General features: G+C 33.9%; 1 protein-coding gene across 1 annotated transcript in view; it reads right to left on the bottom strand.

The window, feature by feature from the left end:
• Positions 1-7,832: 7,832 nt before the first annotated feature.
• LOC133182376 (ubiquitin carboxyl-terminal hydrolase 34-like) overlaps positions 7,833-16,544 on the bottom strand; it is a 45,787-nt gene continuing 37,075 nt past the window's right edge. Inside the window, exons 70-80 of the mRNA XM_061317203.1 lie at positions 15,151-15,229; positions 14,686-14,812; positions 14,146-14,268; positions 13,401-13,505; positions 11,803-11,927; positions 11,356-11,479; positions 10,973-11,052; positions 10,644-10,778; positions 10,216-10,353; positions 9,814-10,015; positions 7,833-8,707 (exon numbers count right to left, since the gene is read on the bottom strand). Of these exons, the coding sequence (XP_061173187.1) occupies positions 8,343-8,707; positions 9,814-10,015; positions 10,216-10,353; positions 10,644-10,778; positions 10,973-11,052; positions 11,356-11,479; positions 11,803-11,927; positions 13,401-13,505; positions 14,146-14,268; positions 14,686-14,812; positions 15,151-15,229 (1,603 nt within the window). The 3' untranslated portion in view covers positions 7,833-8,342. The remainder of the gene's footprint in view (positions 8,708-9,813; positions 10,016-10,215; positions 10,354-10,643; positions 10,779-10,972; positions 11,053-11,355; positions 11,480-11,802; positions 11,928-13,400; positions 13,506-14,145; positions 14,269-14,685; positions 14,813-15,150; positions 15,230-16,544) is intronic.

Genomic DNA, 16,544 nt, shown 5'->3' with positions numbered 1-16,544 from the left:
GTTACCATGGGTACATTTGGAATACATTTTAGATGCTGAAAAATGCTGAAAAACGCTCTATAGTCACAAAAGATAGATGTTACATGATCAAACTCAATCAACAACGTAAGAAAAACAATGAAAAATATTTGACCTCATGTAATGAGGTATTGGCAATATTATTCTAAAAATAACTTTCATGGTTGCCATGGTAACACAGTGTCACCATGCAAAATATGTTGTTCTGATTGGGTTAATGCTTCTATCGTGAGGAAAAACAATAAAATTCATGACTGGCACATATGCATTCTTAGGACCTTGCGACACCGACAACATAAGAAAAATTGAGATCAATTGTTACTTTGTAGTGTAACCATGGAAACAACGTACTAGTTGTTTAAAGTGATATTTTTTTGCTGCTTTAGGAATTTACTAACCTTTTAATCAAGAAAAATGTTATTTGAATCACCTTGAATAGTACTTATCTCGTAGAACTAAAGTTGATTATCATATATTGATAAAGGTTGTTGAAAAATACAACACTGTTGCTATGGTTACCAAGAAGAGAAAATGTTCGATTTTGTTAATTTTTTTGTCAGTATTAGACCCATGTGCCAGCTTTTTGCATCCAGTTAGAGATTGGGTGATAGTCAAAATTGAAAGTCAGGTTAGTTGTTCACATATATCAATCATTAAAGTTTTGGGAATCTACATACAACAGTACGTATCCAAGGAAACAGAGTATTTTTCAGATTTTTATGCATGTTTTTTCGCCTTATTTCCATAGCAACGCACTATTTAAAGAATTGAAATTGAATTTTTTGAAATGTGAAAATTAGGGTCACACCAAGGCCTTTAAAAATTGATCATCAGTTATATAGAAATATGCTTTTTAAAAAGATAGGATAAGATTAAAACACTAAGAGAGTAAATTTAAAATCCCTTCGTGGTATTAAAACCATGGCAACTATTGCCAACCTATAAGAAATATCATATTTTGTCCTTGGTATATGTTACAAGGATCTCTTCTCTATTATTTGCTTGCATTTCAACCTATAATTGTTTTTATTCTTAAGTGTATGACTTTATAAAATTAAATGAACAAAATTATTACTTTTGAATACTTTGTTTCCATAGTAACGTATGTTATAGATGATTTACCAAACATGTTTATCATGCATTTAAGATACCAGGCCTTCAACTTTCAGAAACAGTCATTGTCACTTGTTTGCTTTGCTGCAAACGTTATCTGTGGGACTCTGAATATGTTGAAAAATGCCATTTTCCAAACTTTAGGACATGTTGCTATGGTAACCATGACACGTAGCAACCAATTTTTGCCTGATTTGAGTTTACGGTATCAAAGACTTTTATCATAGAGAGTTTGGAGAAATTCTGAGACTATGCGTGCCACAGCTCCTATATAAAAGTTCAAGTCATTACAGAGAATGGCTCTTAATTTAGATCGGGCTCGTCAAACCGCACGTGACATTTGCTACGTCTAGACTCTGACGTCATATGACGTCGTATGTATGTTGCATTACCAAAACGAAGTCTGAACAGTGCTATTTTTAATCAAAAACGTTTAATCTACTTTCTGTCTGCTATATATCCATTAAATCAAGGTGATTTTATATTTTGTTGAATTTTTGTTGCTACCGCGAGAACGTGGTTTGCGGCGAGATGCAATTCGCTAAGCATTATGGGACCACAGGTAACTGCGGAAAAAAATTCACTTGGATCAATGTGCAAAGTCCGAATATTTTCTCTTCGCCCAGGCGTTGCTTTAAGAGCTCGCAGTGACGAGCGGCGGCTTCGCGCCGCTCGCTGCGCTCGCTAGTATTGGCATGGCCTAGAAACCGGGGGGGGGGGGGCACGAAAAATACTAAAAATAATTATTTTCCCGATATATAGATACCTATAGAAAATATAGCTACTACACTAGCTTGTGCCCCCTCAATAAAAACGTCTGGTGACCTTTTTCTTTTTCTTTTTTTTTTTTGCTTGTCAAGGATTTTTTTGTAGTTCATAGTGCCTCCCAACTGAAAATGTATGGCTGTGCCTCCCCCCCCCCCCCCCCCCCAACTGAAATTGCTTCCTACGGGTCTGATTGGAGAGTGCATCCGACAACAAATTCACAACGAGCGAGTTTATTGGTCTGTAGAGACGTCTTTAGAGAGTTAGGAGGTGGATAAAATATACAGGTTGATTATAGAATATGTCTTGAATTGGGGAATGAAAGGTCGTTGATTGACCAATGCTGGAAAGTGGCGAAATACATCCCCAAAGTGCGCAGAAAATCTTGCTCCGTGAAATGCACAATATTTGCATTACGGAATCTGTAGCGTTATGGTCAAAGACTAAATTATAAAACCATAATGCTACAGTTCTGCAGCTAATGCCTAACCCAGACACGGATACACCTATAGACAATCAATAGTTAGGTCAACTTTGGTGTTGAGAGACACATCTTAGTAGAAGTAACATTGACTGGTATTTCACTGGTTAAATTCAAATACATGGCCGTAGGAACCGGGGGGGGGGGGGGGCACGGGGGGGGGGCGTGCCCCCCAATAATTTTTCCGATATATAAAATACTACAGAAAATATAGCTACTATATGCTTGTGCCCCCTCAATAATAACGTCTGATGACCTTTTTTTTTTTTTGCTTGTCAAGGAATTTTGGTAGTTGATAGTGCCCCCCTCAACTGAAAATGTATGGTTGTGCCCCCTCAAAGTGAATTTGCTTCCTACGGGCCTGAAATATGTATAAAACATTTGTTAATTTATAGAAGTACATTCAATATACAAATCCTTGCAAATTTGATACTCAACTGAGATCAAAGCCCTTTGAATTACTAAGTAAATAATGAGCATTGCCTACTGTACAGGTACATAACAAAAATTTAAAGAATGACTTAATTGAGAAATTATTAGGATTTTGAGCCGCAGGTTGAACAAATTGGATAGCTGCATGATCAAATTATTATAACCTTTATTTCAACGTCAATTACTTTTAATATTGTTAAACAATTAAAGTGTACTTTTCTTCAATCTAACTTTAGCTTAAATTTGGACCCTTATTTTTAGTTTGTGGGGATACCAAGGTTTATAACACATCACATATCACTGAAGAGCACATAAAGAAGTTGAACATCATGAACCAAGCACTGATTGACAAACAAAAATCAGACATTCAGTCTAAAGTTAGAAATGAAATAAAATTAAATAAAAAGAGTTATGTGATTTATACAATAAAACTTTAAAGTACTATTGACGGGTATTATTTTTTTTTTATTAAAATCATCATTGCTGGTATTTTAAAATGAAATTGTTGAATCCTAAATTATTTTTATTTTTCGACCACCCAATGCTTTTTTTCGAGACAGAAAATCGTAAACCAAAATAAATAAATAAATAAATAAATAAATAAAAAAATAAATAAATAAAAACTTTGGCCTAGGTTACAGTATAGGCTACATGTATTTATTCATAAATGAAAATGATGAGGATGACTCCAGGGGCTCCATTAATTCATGTACTTCATCTTTTGCTTGTACAGTTATGAAGAGTGAAGATCCTATCTAACTGCTCATCAAAAACATGTGCTTAGTTCCTCTAAAGCTACACAAGGGCGTAGTCACAAACTGAAATGTGGGGGGAGAGACCTACATGTATAAATGTGTGTGGGGGGGGCACAATCCTCGATACCTTATCCTAATATGTAGCATAGATCTTGACAAGCAAAAGAAAAACTATTGCACGAACGAATTTACTTTCGTGCGAACGAATTTTATTTCTTAAAAAAAATCTCAAGCATATGCGCTATCACAGGTGCCTGAAGTGTGGATCGATAGCCCCCCTTTTTTTCTGATTGGTCAAAGATGTAAACTGTATCACTGTTAACCAATCAGATAAAGTGAGACGGATGTGCGAACTCTAAAATTTTATGTGTCCGATTAATAAATCGTCCGATTACAACATATAAAACACTAACGATGGGGTTTAGGTTAGAGAGATTAGTAAAAGAACGTCTTCTTGACAGAGTGCTTACAAATTTATGATAGGTAACACTGTTATTACCTTGGAAATATGTCTCGAAGCAGGGAACCCCCGTTTGTTTACAAATTTTGTTTCTTACCTTGTGTATTTTTATTATACCGTATAAAGCCATTCTCTAAACGTAAGAAAAGATATAATCTGCTTGCATAGAACGACATATGGATATATGGGGAAAATTTTTATATTTTTGAGAAATTACAAGCTCTTACATTCTTTTTTTATTAAAGGGGGGGGGGGGGCTATCGATCCACACTTCAGGCGCCTGTGGTCCTATAGCAGGCACCGTATAAAATTGAAAGTAAAAGTAATATATAAAAATTACAGCATTATAAACTTAGTATTTTCTTGTATGCCGATTATCAATTCTTGCCTATCAAGCACAGGCATTTGTTTCTGTAATAAATTTTTGACCCATAGTATAATAATAACAATATTATTACTGTGGGTCAAAAATTTATTACAGAAACTAGTGCCTGTGATATTGACGAAGAAATTGAAAGTGAATTTACAAACCAAATTACCAAAATGCTGTGTGTTGTTTTCTGTGTCAGGAAAGTACTTACAGGAAATGAGATGAATTCGTGTTAGTTTTACTAATAATAACCTGCTGTTTTCAAGAGATTAAAACAAGTACAAGGGCCTTGACAGAGTAGAACTTTTCTCCTAAATAGATGTGCAGACTTAGAGACGTTGTTTTCTCAAAAGGGAAAAGCTTGAAATTCCCGATAATTTTCAACTATAATTGTTTTTATTCTTAAGTGTATGGCTCTATAAAATTAATTGAACAAAATTATTACTTTTGAATACTTTGTTTCCATAGTAACGTATGTAATAGTTGATTCACCAAACATGTTTATCATCCATTTAAGACATCAGGTCTTCAACTTTCAGAAACAGTCATTGCCACTTGTTTGCTTTGCTGCAAACGTTAACTGTGGGACTCTGAACATGTTGAAAAATGTCATTTTTCAAATTTTAGGACATGTTGCTATGGTAACCATGACACGTAGCAACGAGTTTTTGCCTGATTTGAGTTCACGGTATCAAAGACTTTTATCATAGAGAGTTTGGAGAAATTCTGAAACTATGCGTGCCACAGCTCCTGTATAAAAGTTCAAGTCATTACAGAGAATGGCTCTTAAATATATATCTCGAGGATAACCTGTTTCATCAAGCTCTAATGACTGCGCGTCCAAAAAAAGAAAAGGGGGGGGGCTTCGTCAAACATTGCCTATTATACATCTGCATTTCAATGAACTGAGAGCGTTAAGAACTCTGATATATAATGTAAATAATTTTTTTTAAGCAAAAGATATTTTCTAGCTTGGAATTTTTCATGTGTATTTGTAGATCTAAAAATGTTTTCGTCCCACGTCTGAAAAACGCTTGAGAAACGTGACTAAGGAGAAAGGGGGGTTGATTTTTCGCTATAAATTCAAAACGGTTCGTTTAAAACAAAATAAAAAAAATTATCAAGATTACTTTTGTAACCCGTTACATGAAAAAAGTATTTTTTCCAAAATTAATCGATAAGTTTTTTCGTAAAAAAAATATTAAAATTGAAAAATACGCATTTTTCAAGGCTTAAATGAACTATAGTTTTTCAGTTTAAGTTCTTCAAAAAATATTTTGGCGATGTGTACCTCCACAAAAATACTTTATTTGTGTGGTTACATGTAATGGTTAAATGAATTAGTCGATGCAATTTGACAGCCAGACTAGCTGAACTTATTTGAAAATCAAGGATTTTATAGCTAGCCGATTGAAAATGTATTCTCCGCTTGAACAACCAAAGGGGGGTAACTTTTGGAACTTCCTGTCCAAATACGACTCGAACGATTTTGTCCAAAATGTGCATACGCATTGTATATATAGTCATGTATAAAATATACAAACATAGCGAAAATTAAACGACAGGAATTTTTTGGTGGTGGCCTGGTGGGTGTGTTGTACGTCCTTAAACATATTACCGCTTTTTGTGGCCCTTCCCTGGCGATTAATATAAATTATAGAAATTAAACTTCATAGAAATGTAAGCAAAACTACTTAAATATTGTGAACCAACTTGTTTTGAAATGATAATATCTATCTACTGCTCCTTTTAATTCCTTATGGACAATTCCGATTCCTATTATTTTCAATATTAATGATGGACCTTAATTTAAGATAAGAGCTTACTGTCGTAATGGTTTCCCCCATTATTTACTCCTGTTTGTACTTACATCTGACTCATTTCATTACCAATAATGTGAACATATTTGAATTTACACTTGAAGATCATTTTCACATAAATAAATGTTTCATTTGATGTCTGGCTTATCTTAGAAGGATTTAAAAATATTTATTCTTCCACATTTGAAAAAAAAAATAATGAACAAATTTTACTCCATACCAATACTTGAATATTTGAAATTCGTTAGAAGGTTTGGAAAGTTTACATTTCTTCATAAAGTTCTGGGCTTTCTTTCTGTCCACATCCTGGCCTTTGAGGCCATAGTGATTCTTCAAACAAGCTTGAAAAAAAAAAAAAACCAGTACAATAGGACTAGAATGTATGACCTTTCCATAGAAATTTTTCAATTCTGGCTCATTGATTCTTACAAAAAGATTTTTAAATCACTCTTTCCCTTTATATTTTTCAACTGGAAATGTTTGAACAAATTCAAATTCTCATCACCTACAGATATTATGAGGCAAGTTTGGTTAAATTTCTGGCAAAAGATGAAAATGGAAAGCAAACATTCAGGTGACCTGCAGAATTGTTAGCCGGCCTGGTGCTCAAGAAATAAAGATGGTATTAAAAAATTCCCATCCATATCTATGTTAAACCAGGGACCTATATACTAACGGGATAGGCAACTCCTTCAGCGCCATGTTTATTTACCCAAAACGGCACACATAACACCGCAAGTTTTTAAAACTAACTTTTTTCCCCAGTAAAAAGCTTGTTTTCTGATTAATGTTATCTGTTCTTTTTGTGTATCGGAATGGATATTTAATAAATTTTAAAGCACATATTATAAAATAATTTAGATATTAAGTAAACAACCACCAAAATCGGCGATTTCTCGGAAATACGGTCGATCAGGGGCACGCACCGATTTTTAAACAACGTAATTACTTCTAAGATAAGGAGTAAAAACGGTGCTTCTAACAAATCTTGAATAATTTTTTGATTAGATAAATTAAGATTTTATTCTGAAATATTTGATAGCAAGAGATATAACTTACGAAATCCCGCAACTTACGAGGTACCGCGAGAGTTGCCTATCCCGTTAGTATATAGGTCCCTAGTTAAACTGACCCAATTATTGCCATCCTATTCATGTGGACAATGATCTGAACAAACTGAATTACATACAGTATCAGGAAGTATATTGTATTTTGTGCCCCACTATGCTGAAAACTTTTTTTTCAATAACTTTCAATATTTCCTGATTGTTCAGATAAATGCATTATGAACAGTTTGGAGACAATAAATTTCAAAATTTGATCATAAATGTACATCTTCGTGTCAGGATAAAAACTCCTATATACCAACCTAAATATCCACCAATTTTAGAGGTTTTGACTTAATCATGTTAATTGCCTAGATTTTAAAACATCTTATTTTCTTAGGTTTCTACAGTGAGTAACCCAGATGATTTGAGTTGTGTGCAATTTTTAACTTTTATTCAGATTTTACTGGGGCTGATATGAAATAAAGCAAAATATAATGAGTTCTTGTTGAATATCTTGCAGCGATCTCACATTGCACATACCAAAAACAGCACTGACACAAACTCCAGTCTCCATTTCTATAGAAATAACATAGTTATTTATTTTATAGCATTAGGACTTGGTTAAATTCCAATGCCTGTAAAATGCAAACATAGTTATAACTAAGTTTTCTTATTAAACCTTGTATTCTCTAATTAATAATCATTCATACATGTAGAATATACAGAACACTTTAGTAAATGCATGAGTCACAATTTATAGACATGACAGATGTCTTGAAACAATTCATTTGTATGTGTAAATCTATGCAGGGTTGCCATTTCACAAGTATGGTACAGATGCCTATTTTAACTGATTAATCTGTATAGAGTTTGCTTGCAAAACAAATTTATGTCGGATACATATACCAATAACATTCATGTACTTGAACATAAAGTCCTTAATATCTCTTCCAGGGGCTTTGGAATCAATTAATTCATGATTTGAAATACTGCAACTCCTCAAACACAACAGCTTTCACTTCCTCCAAACACATTTTTACAGTAATTTTCAGGCAGTGATATCTAAAGAATATGTTCCCTCATTGTTTCTTTTCAATCAATGCAAACAAACTTTCGATATGTTTGGCAACAATATCCACCATTGTAGCATTCTTCCTTCGGGGAGTTTCTTCACAGACAGCAGATTCAGCTTTCTGACCTTGACCTGAGGTACAAGGTTCTTCCTCCTTTATCTCTTTGACCTCTGGTTTGTCTGTCTGTTCTTGGCAAGGTTCTGCTTTGTTTTGACTAGTGTCACTACCACTCTTGTTGTTGGTCTCAGAAACTTCTCCTTGGGACTTTTCTGATTTTTGGTCTTTAGGCTGATCCTCAGCCTTTGAAATTTTTGACTCTTTATCATCACCTTCTTCATCCTTACTTAAGCGCCGCTTCTTAGAAGGCGTTTCTGAAAGTGTAATGTGAGTTTTCACTGTTAAGCGTTTAACAAAGCTTTGGTTTATCAAATCTAAATCTGCATTAAATATACCATTAAACACTTTTTGCAGTCTCCAAAGACATGAAAATACAAGATGTGTTTGTGAAACACTGATGCCCCCGTATGCTTATGGTGAAGGTTAAAGTTTCTCAAATGCAAGTCAAAATCCAGGCCAAAAGATAAAAAATGTTGGTACCCAAAGAAAGGTCTTGTCTCGAGGAATATACCTGTGAAATTTGAAAGCCCTAGCTGCAACTGTTCAAAAATTATGGCGAAGGTTAAAAATTTTTAAAAGTAAGTAAAACCTCAAGGTCAAAGTTGTTGGTATCCAAAGGAAGGTTTTGTCTTAAGGATTACATATGTGAAGTATGAAAGCCCTAGCACCAACCATTCAAAAGTTATGGCCAAGGTTAAAGTTTTTCAAAAGTAGGTCAAACTCCTATGTCAAGGTCAAAGGGTCAAAGTGGTTAGCATCCAAAGGAAGGTGATGTCACAAGGGTTACATATGTAAAGTATGAAAGCCTTAGCATCAACCATTCAAAAGTAATGGCCAAGGTTAAAGTTTTTCAAAAGTAGGTCAAACTCCTAGGTCAAGGTCAAAAGGTCAAAGTTGTTGGTATCCAAACGAAGGCCTTGTCACAAAGAATACACATGTGAAGTTTGAAACCCCAAGCACCAACTGTTAAGAAGTTATGGCCAAGGTTAAAGTCTCATAAAATTTTGCAAAAGTGTGTCAAACTCTAAGGTCAAGGTCAAAAGGTCAAATATGATGGTACCCAAAGAAAGGTCTTGTCACAAGAAATACACACGTGAAATATGAAAGTCATAGCTCTGACCAATCAAAGTTTATGGGCAAGGTTAAAGTTGACAACAGACAGACAGGACAAAAACAATATACCCCCGGGATCTTTCGATCCAGGGGCATAAAAAAGAAGTGGGGGGGGGGAGCTTTCTACATTAAGAATGGTGTATAGTTTACCAACAAAAAGGAGTTGCCCCCTCCCCCCATTTTTAATGTCTCTGAAGAGAGGATTTATGTTTCTGGTCTTAATGTTATTGCTGTAAGAAAATATTACCTTGGTCTTTCATATCCTCCTTTTCACTCTGACTTTGGTCAGAACTTGACCGTTTTAGGGAATTCTGGGATTGATGAGCAGTCTCCTGTTGCTTTTGATGGTCCCGACAAACTTGAAGAATGTAATGAAGGCTGTCTTCCAGCAAGGGATTTAGTTTTTTGGGTGGTTGTACAGAAAATATTAAAAGCATAGCTCTTAAGTCCTGTAAAATTCAATAAAATTTAAGAAAGTTTGAAATATTCAAATGCAATGTTTATTTGTTTTGGTACTACTTAATATTTACAAGGAGATAAAATTGTCCTAGCATCAATTCCACTGTCTAATTGCCAAATCTTATTAAGAACAAATAAGCCTTAATGAATTATGTAAAAAATACTGCTCATGCACAGTAAGATTACTTACCCCATTTACCCTCTGACAAATGCTTATCAATTCTTTCTCATAACGAACATTTTCGATGGCAGCTTTCTCAGCTGTAACAGATGCTACAAGGCTGTCCAATAAGGACCTCCCTTGATCACTCAAAACTTGCTGATGAACCTATAGCAAGAGATCAAAGATTAAACCAGATATTTTGGACCAGATCTTTGAATCACATGAATTAGTTTTAGCTTTTGTTGAAGGATATGTATCATTACTATTGACAGCAACCACTGAGTTATCTGAATTACACTCTTGATTATACAACTCTTCATAAATTATGCCTCCTTGAGATCTTATCAGAGACAAATCAGTCACACATAATGATCAAATAAATTTATGATTTTCTGCCTGTTGGACTTCATATCTTAAGAAATAGATTTTTAGCTAAAGATATGAAAAAAGTTTACCTTGGGGAAAAAGTTACAGAAGAACTGGTATATATTTGGGTTGTTAAGAGACAACCTCTCATCAAGTAATACTGAGTCCACGTATTCAATAAAATAGCTACAATTACATAAAATCCTGATACAGGATCGGTCAACCTGCAACAAAAAACAGACTCATAGTAGAAACAGATTATTAAATCATAAATAATCAAAGGACATAATCAAAGATCTTTCAATCGGCAATGCAATTGGCAAAAAAAAAGAAACCTTTGTCCTTATCCATTTTCTTTATAAATTTATTCACTGAACTTGGAAAAATGTAGTTTCCCTCTATTACTTGTGTAACTTACCTCAGAATGATAGATTTCAAACCATAACTTTGCAAAATATGGGGAGTGCAGTGGAACACCCTCAATAGCAACCATAGCACCTACAATAAAAAGAAGTTAATACAAAATCATATCAAATAACAGGCTTGAGAATCCCTGCAAATGTACCATCATGCTTATCTACTCTACATGTATAATATTTGCATTTTCTCATCTTTTTCAAAACTTGCTAAGGTTAGTCCAAATGGAAAGTTAGTTTTCGGCCATTCATGTACACACATGTACTGCTGTGAAACAACGCACAAAATTTGTCACTTAGTACTTTTTACATGTACCTCTCTTTTAAATGTTTGATTTAACACATGTACATGTATACTGAATTAACTAAAATATCTGGTACATACTTAGGTTAATTATAGGTTCTGAAAGACTTTGGTGATTAACAGCCACTCGGCAGATAAGATCCACCAACATGTGATACGGGGTGAAAAACTCGGCTAAAGCAGCATCATACATTTCATCAACACCCTGTAAAATCAGTGTAACAAAATGTAAAAGCTCTTAGACTGATATAATTACATGTACATGTTTACAGTATTTCTTTGTAAATGTAACTTTCCAAATCTAACAACTGATCAAAAGCTTAAGCTTAGAGATAAATTGTAGCCTGTCCCAAATAACAAAATTGAAAATCAAACTAAGCAAGGATCTTGGATCCATTAACATGCACGTATCATGAGGATCAGGTACTTAATGTATACTACACATGTATGTTGAATATTCATAATTTGCTGGAGAATGGGTTCATCTACATGCATTTGTAAATAAAACTTCTGTTGGGAATAATGTACCTTGGTAGCCTCTATCTGACTAGAATGTAACATCATGTTGAACTGGGGGCGCGGGGGACGGATGTTAGATTTGGGACCTATGGGCTTCTGGCCTCTTCTGGGAAAATAGGGCCCAGGAGAAGAAACTGAAAGTATACACCATTGAAATGCACATACAAGTTGAAATAGACATGGCATGCTAAATACACAGTAAAAGTGCACAAGTATATACATGTAGTACTTATAGAGGACACAGTTGGTTATCTGGTTTATATTCTATGTAAAAAAAAATTAACACACTCATAAGAAACCTTTACATGTACTTTTTTTTTTACATCATTACCAACTAAAAAATAAAAGAAGAGGCCCATAGGCCATATCGCTCACCTGAGCACACTGGCTAGGAAAAACCACAAATCAGTTCAGTATTGAAAAGTTTACATCGGGAGGGGGGAGGGGACTTGAATTTTAAACTACCTGAGGATGCTTCCATATCAATAAAACAAATGGCTTTGCTGTTCTTGAGCAGATTTTTAAAGATTTTTTCCTATATATTCCTTTGTAAAAATTTGATACCCCATTGTGGCCCCTGCCTACCCCTGGGGGTCATCATTTGAACAAATTTGAATCTACACTACCTGAGGATGCTTCCATATCAATATGACTAAACATGGCTTTGCTGTTCTTGAGAAAAATATTTTTTCCTTTATATTTCTATGTCAAACTTTGATCCCTCATTGTGGCAGCTCCCTACCCCCGAGGGTCATCATTTGAACAAACTTGAATCTACAATTCCTGAGAATGCTTCCATTTCAATATGACTAAACATGGCTTTGCTGTTCTTGAGAAGATTTTTTCCTATATATTTCTATGTAAAACTTTGATCCTCCATTGTGACCCCAACCTACCCCCGAGGGTCATGATTTGAACAAATTTGAATCTACACTACATGAGGATGATTCCATATCAATATGACTAATCATGGCCTTGCTGTTCTTGAGAAGAAGATTTTTAAAGTTTTTTTCCTATATGTAAAACTTTGATCCCCCATTGTGGCCCCACCCTACCCCCAGGGGTCATACTTTGAACAAACTTGAATCTAAACTATGTAATGAAGGTTTCCTCTAAGTTTCAAATTTTTTGGACCAGTGGTTCTTGAGAAGATTTTTAGAATATGCCACCAAATTTTCACTATTTCTGAATTATCTCCCCTTGAATGAGATTGTGGCCCTTCATTTGAATAAACTTGAATCCCCTTCATCCAAGGATGCTTTGTGGCAAGTTTGGTTGAAATTGGCCCAGTGGTTCTGGAGAAGAAGTTGAAAATGTGAAAAGTTTACAGACAGATGGATGGACAGCTAGACAGACGGAGACGGACTACAGACAAAATGTGATCAGAAAAGCTCACTTGAGCTTTCAGCTCAGATGAGCTAAAAAGTAATACCATAACATTAAAAATGATTGTTTTTTGTTCTATTATCTTTGGCACTGTTTACATCTAAAAGCAATTACTGGATATTTTACTTAATAAAAATCCTAAAACAAAAGCCAAAAGAGATTTCATTTGAACTGCTTTGTACAACCTAAAATTAAAAAGTATTAGGTGTTGATTAAATTACCTGGTATGTTGCTTTCTTGGAAAGCTAGATGAACTTGTGTTAGAACTGGAACTATTATGTGAACACATTCACTCTGATAAGTAAGCACCATTTCACGTAAAACATCTACAAATAACAAAAATACTCATATCCTGCATTACCAGTACATCTCATTTTAAAGTCATTATCAAATTACAACGCAAACTTTGTATAATATGAGGGACTATCAATATGGATACATTATATTTACTCTTAATTTGAAATATAATGAGATGGCTTTCTTTAACATTTCTCATTTAAAATTTGCATTGGGATTCTATTTACTCTGTTTTTATGTATGTTTTTTATATTAAGGACAAAAATCATAACTTTTTAGGATACAATATAGGTAAAAGTATACTTTTCAAATGAAGTCCTGTTTCAAGTATATGTATTTATACAAAGTTATTAAATATAGTTTTCATTAAATATACTTGTATATTACTGAATGGCCATTAATAAATAACTTCTACATGTAATGACTACATCACTCTCTGATTTTTAAATGGTTGTATAAAACATTTTTCATATTTTGCCTGATGGGCAACTTTATATACTGTTACATAAACTTCTACAGAATTTGCATTGTAACAGAGGAAACATACATACACAATTTTAAAAGTAGCTCATGAAACCAAAGGATACTTCTTGTATTCGAATAAAAGTTAGTTTGAAGTATTGTTAAGAGTCCACTTCATTTTTTTCTTTCATATACATGTATGTTTACCTATAGCACTGTTTCTGATTTCCGGGGGGGTGTAAGAATTCAGTAGCGTCAGTAACTTCTTAGTGAAGTCCATTCTCTCTTTCCAGTTTTGTAGGACAGTGTTCATGTCATTAGAAGCTGAACCTGGAATAATAGAGAGATTATCTACATGTAATCACAGTATGATACACAAATGTATATTTGTACCATATGAGATGTACTATTTCCTTCTTTTTTTTTTTTTTAAAAATAACATTACTGCTAAATAGCATTAAATTTATGGGCAAACATTTTGCCTGAATATGATCCCAAAATCCTGATTAATCAACATTCATCATACATGACACATAGCCTTCTTTAAACAAATCCTTCATGATTTACATGTTTGGAGGCTGCGCCTTCTTTAATCAAAATGATAATGCAAAACTAACAGCCCTAAATGTAAAATTCTTGTTAATTCATGTATTGCTTTTTTTCTTACAAAAATTATATGTACCTGTTTATATTTGTTTTATTTATTTATTTATTTTTTTTTTTTTACAGAACTGATTCTTGTCCTACCTTTGCGTTCATGATAGTATCTGGCTACTTTTAGAACAGGAAGAAGAATCCCCAACAGTTCTACTATGTCCCCTGTCACATGACAAGCTGTGGCCTCATGATACATGGCATGTAGCGTGTTAAAGGCCTAGAAAAACATTTTTATATCAGTTTATGTTTTCAGTTATAAGTAATGTACATGTGCTTGAGCATCTGTATCACACAATTGAAGGCAAGTTCTGGTTAATGTCTGATGGATAAAATTTAACAATTCCTGCAAATTGAGCAGCGTTCCTTCTTGCAATTTTGCCTATAGACTACAAATGCCTCAAAGTACTGAAAATACTTTTTTAACCTATATTCAATATGTTATGTCATATTACTTTTTAAATTCTTTTTTTAATTTTTAAAATTACGCATTGAAAAAGTATAAAACAACAACTTAACCATCATAATACAAACTAAATGTGGTTTAGTTTTTCTTACTTCAGTAATCATCTGAAGTCCCTTGTGATATAAAAGCAACAACCTGTCATCTTGATTGTCAATCAAAATTTTCAGAGCACTGCAAGTAAAATTTTCAATAGTACATCACATACATTTATATTAGATTTTTACATTTTTTAAAATTTTATATTGATGTGCAAAATCTTTAGAAATTCTTTTTTTGCAGAATATTCATAGACCACAAAAAAAAGATTTCCTGAATATTTATAGACCACAAAATGAATAATCTACATGCACTACACAAGTGAACATTGTTAGATGACTGTTGCCTTGGAAAATAGCAAATACAATCTACATTTGTACCTATTCCACCCTTTAAACAGTTAAAATTCTTAGTTCAACAAAACTGACCAAATCTTACAAAAGATACTTTTAACAGTCTTAAAAAATTAGTGGTGCAGTAAGCAAGCACAAAAAAGACACCCTCTATTAAACTTTTATTTTTAATTTTTGTTGGCAGAATTTTTTTTTTTCAAAATAAGTTAAAGAATACTGTGGAATCATTTTAATTCATGAGAGTCAATGAGTGTGGTTCGTAGGGACGTAATTTTGTGGGTAACTTGTATATACAGTAGATTCAATAAATAAATATGTTGACAAAGTAATTGTTTGTGGGGATGTAATTTCGTGGATAAGAGTGACCCATGAAATCCAAGAACAATGGTCCCCCAAGAACAGTGATGATTCTACAGTAGTTGATTTGCATGAAATCTAATTTTTTCTGTCCTTGTCCTTGTCCAAATGACCTTTGGTTATGAGTTATGACACATACTCAGGACACCATTGTCTCAAGCCACAGTCCAGGGTCCGCATATAGCTCTCTCCTAGCCGTGGCTGCTTGATCACAAAAAGTGTTGTAATCTTGAATATTTACGCCTCTTTATTGTGACATCATGTTCAGCCGATGACAATATTATTTCCATTGCAATTGAAATCAATAATTGACATCAACAGTATACAAGCATTATCCGACTATGCTTTACTCGCATTGGTCAATATTTTAATGAGCTACAAAATATTCTCTTCTCATTCAACCACGGCCAGAATGGGAGAGGATTGTACATTTTGGCCGTGGTTTGCGACGATGCAGGACGAAAGTTAACTCAGTGTGAAGTATGAACTTCCAATGCTTTTCCACTTGAAAGTTACACTGTACATGAATTACACCCTTTTCCACCACTGACCTAGCACTTGCACAAATGACCTTGATTTCAGGACAGTCAAACCTCAAAATGTAGGCACTCTTTCTTTATTTCAAGTAAGCTTTCAATATTTTCCATTGAAAAGTAACAGTCAAACATGACTGACAGATGGACAAGACTGTATCTTTACAACCCCTTCCTTCTACAGACTTTGTTTGCAGAGGGCATTAT

Source organism: Saccostrea echinata, unplaced genomic scaffold (genome assembly GCF_033153115.1).
Source record: "Saccostrea echinata isolate AGI-Se365-2 ecotype Australia unplaced genomic scaffold, CSIRO_AGI_Sech_v1 ptg000009l, whole genome shotgun sequence".
Classification (NCBI taxonomy): domain Eukaryota; kingdom Metazoa; phylum Mollusca; class Bivalvia; order Ostreida; family Ostreidae; genus Saccostrea; species Saccostrea echinata.
Note: the sequence above shows the minus strand (reverse complement) of the source record. Positions and strands in the feature narration are given on the sequence as shown.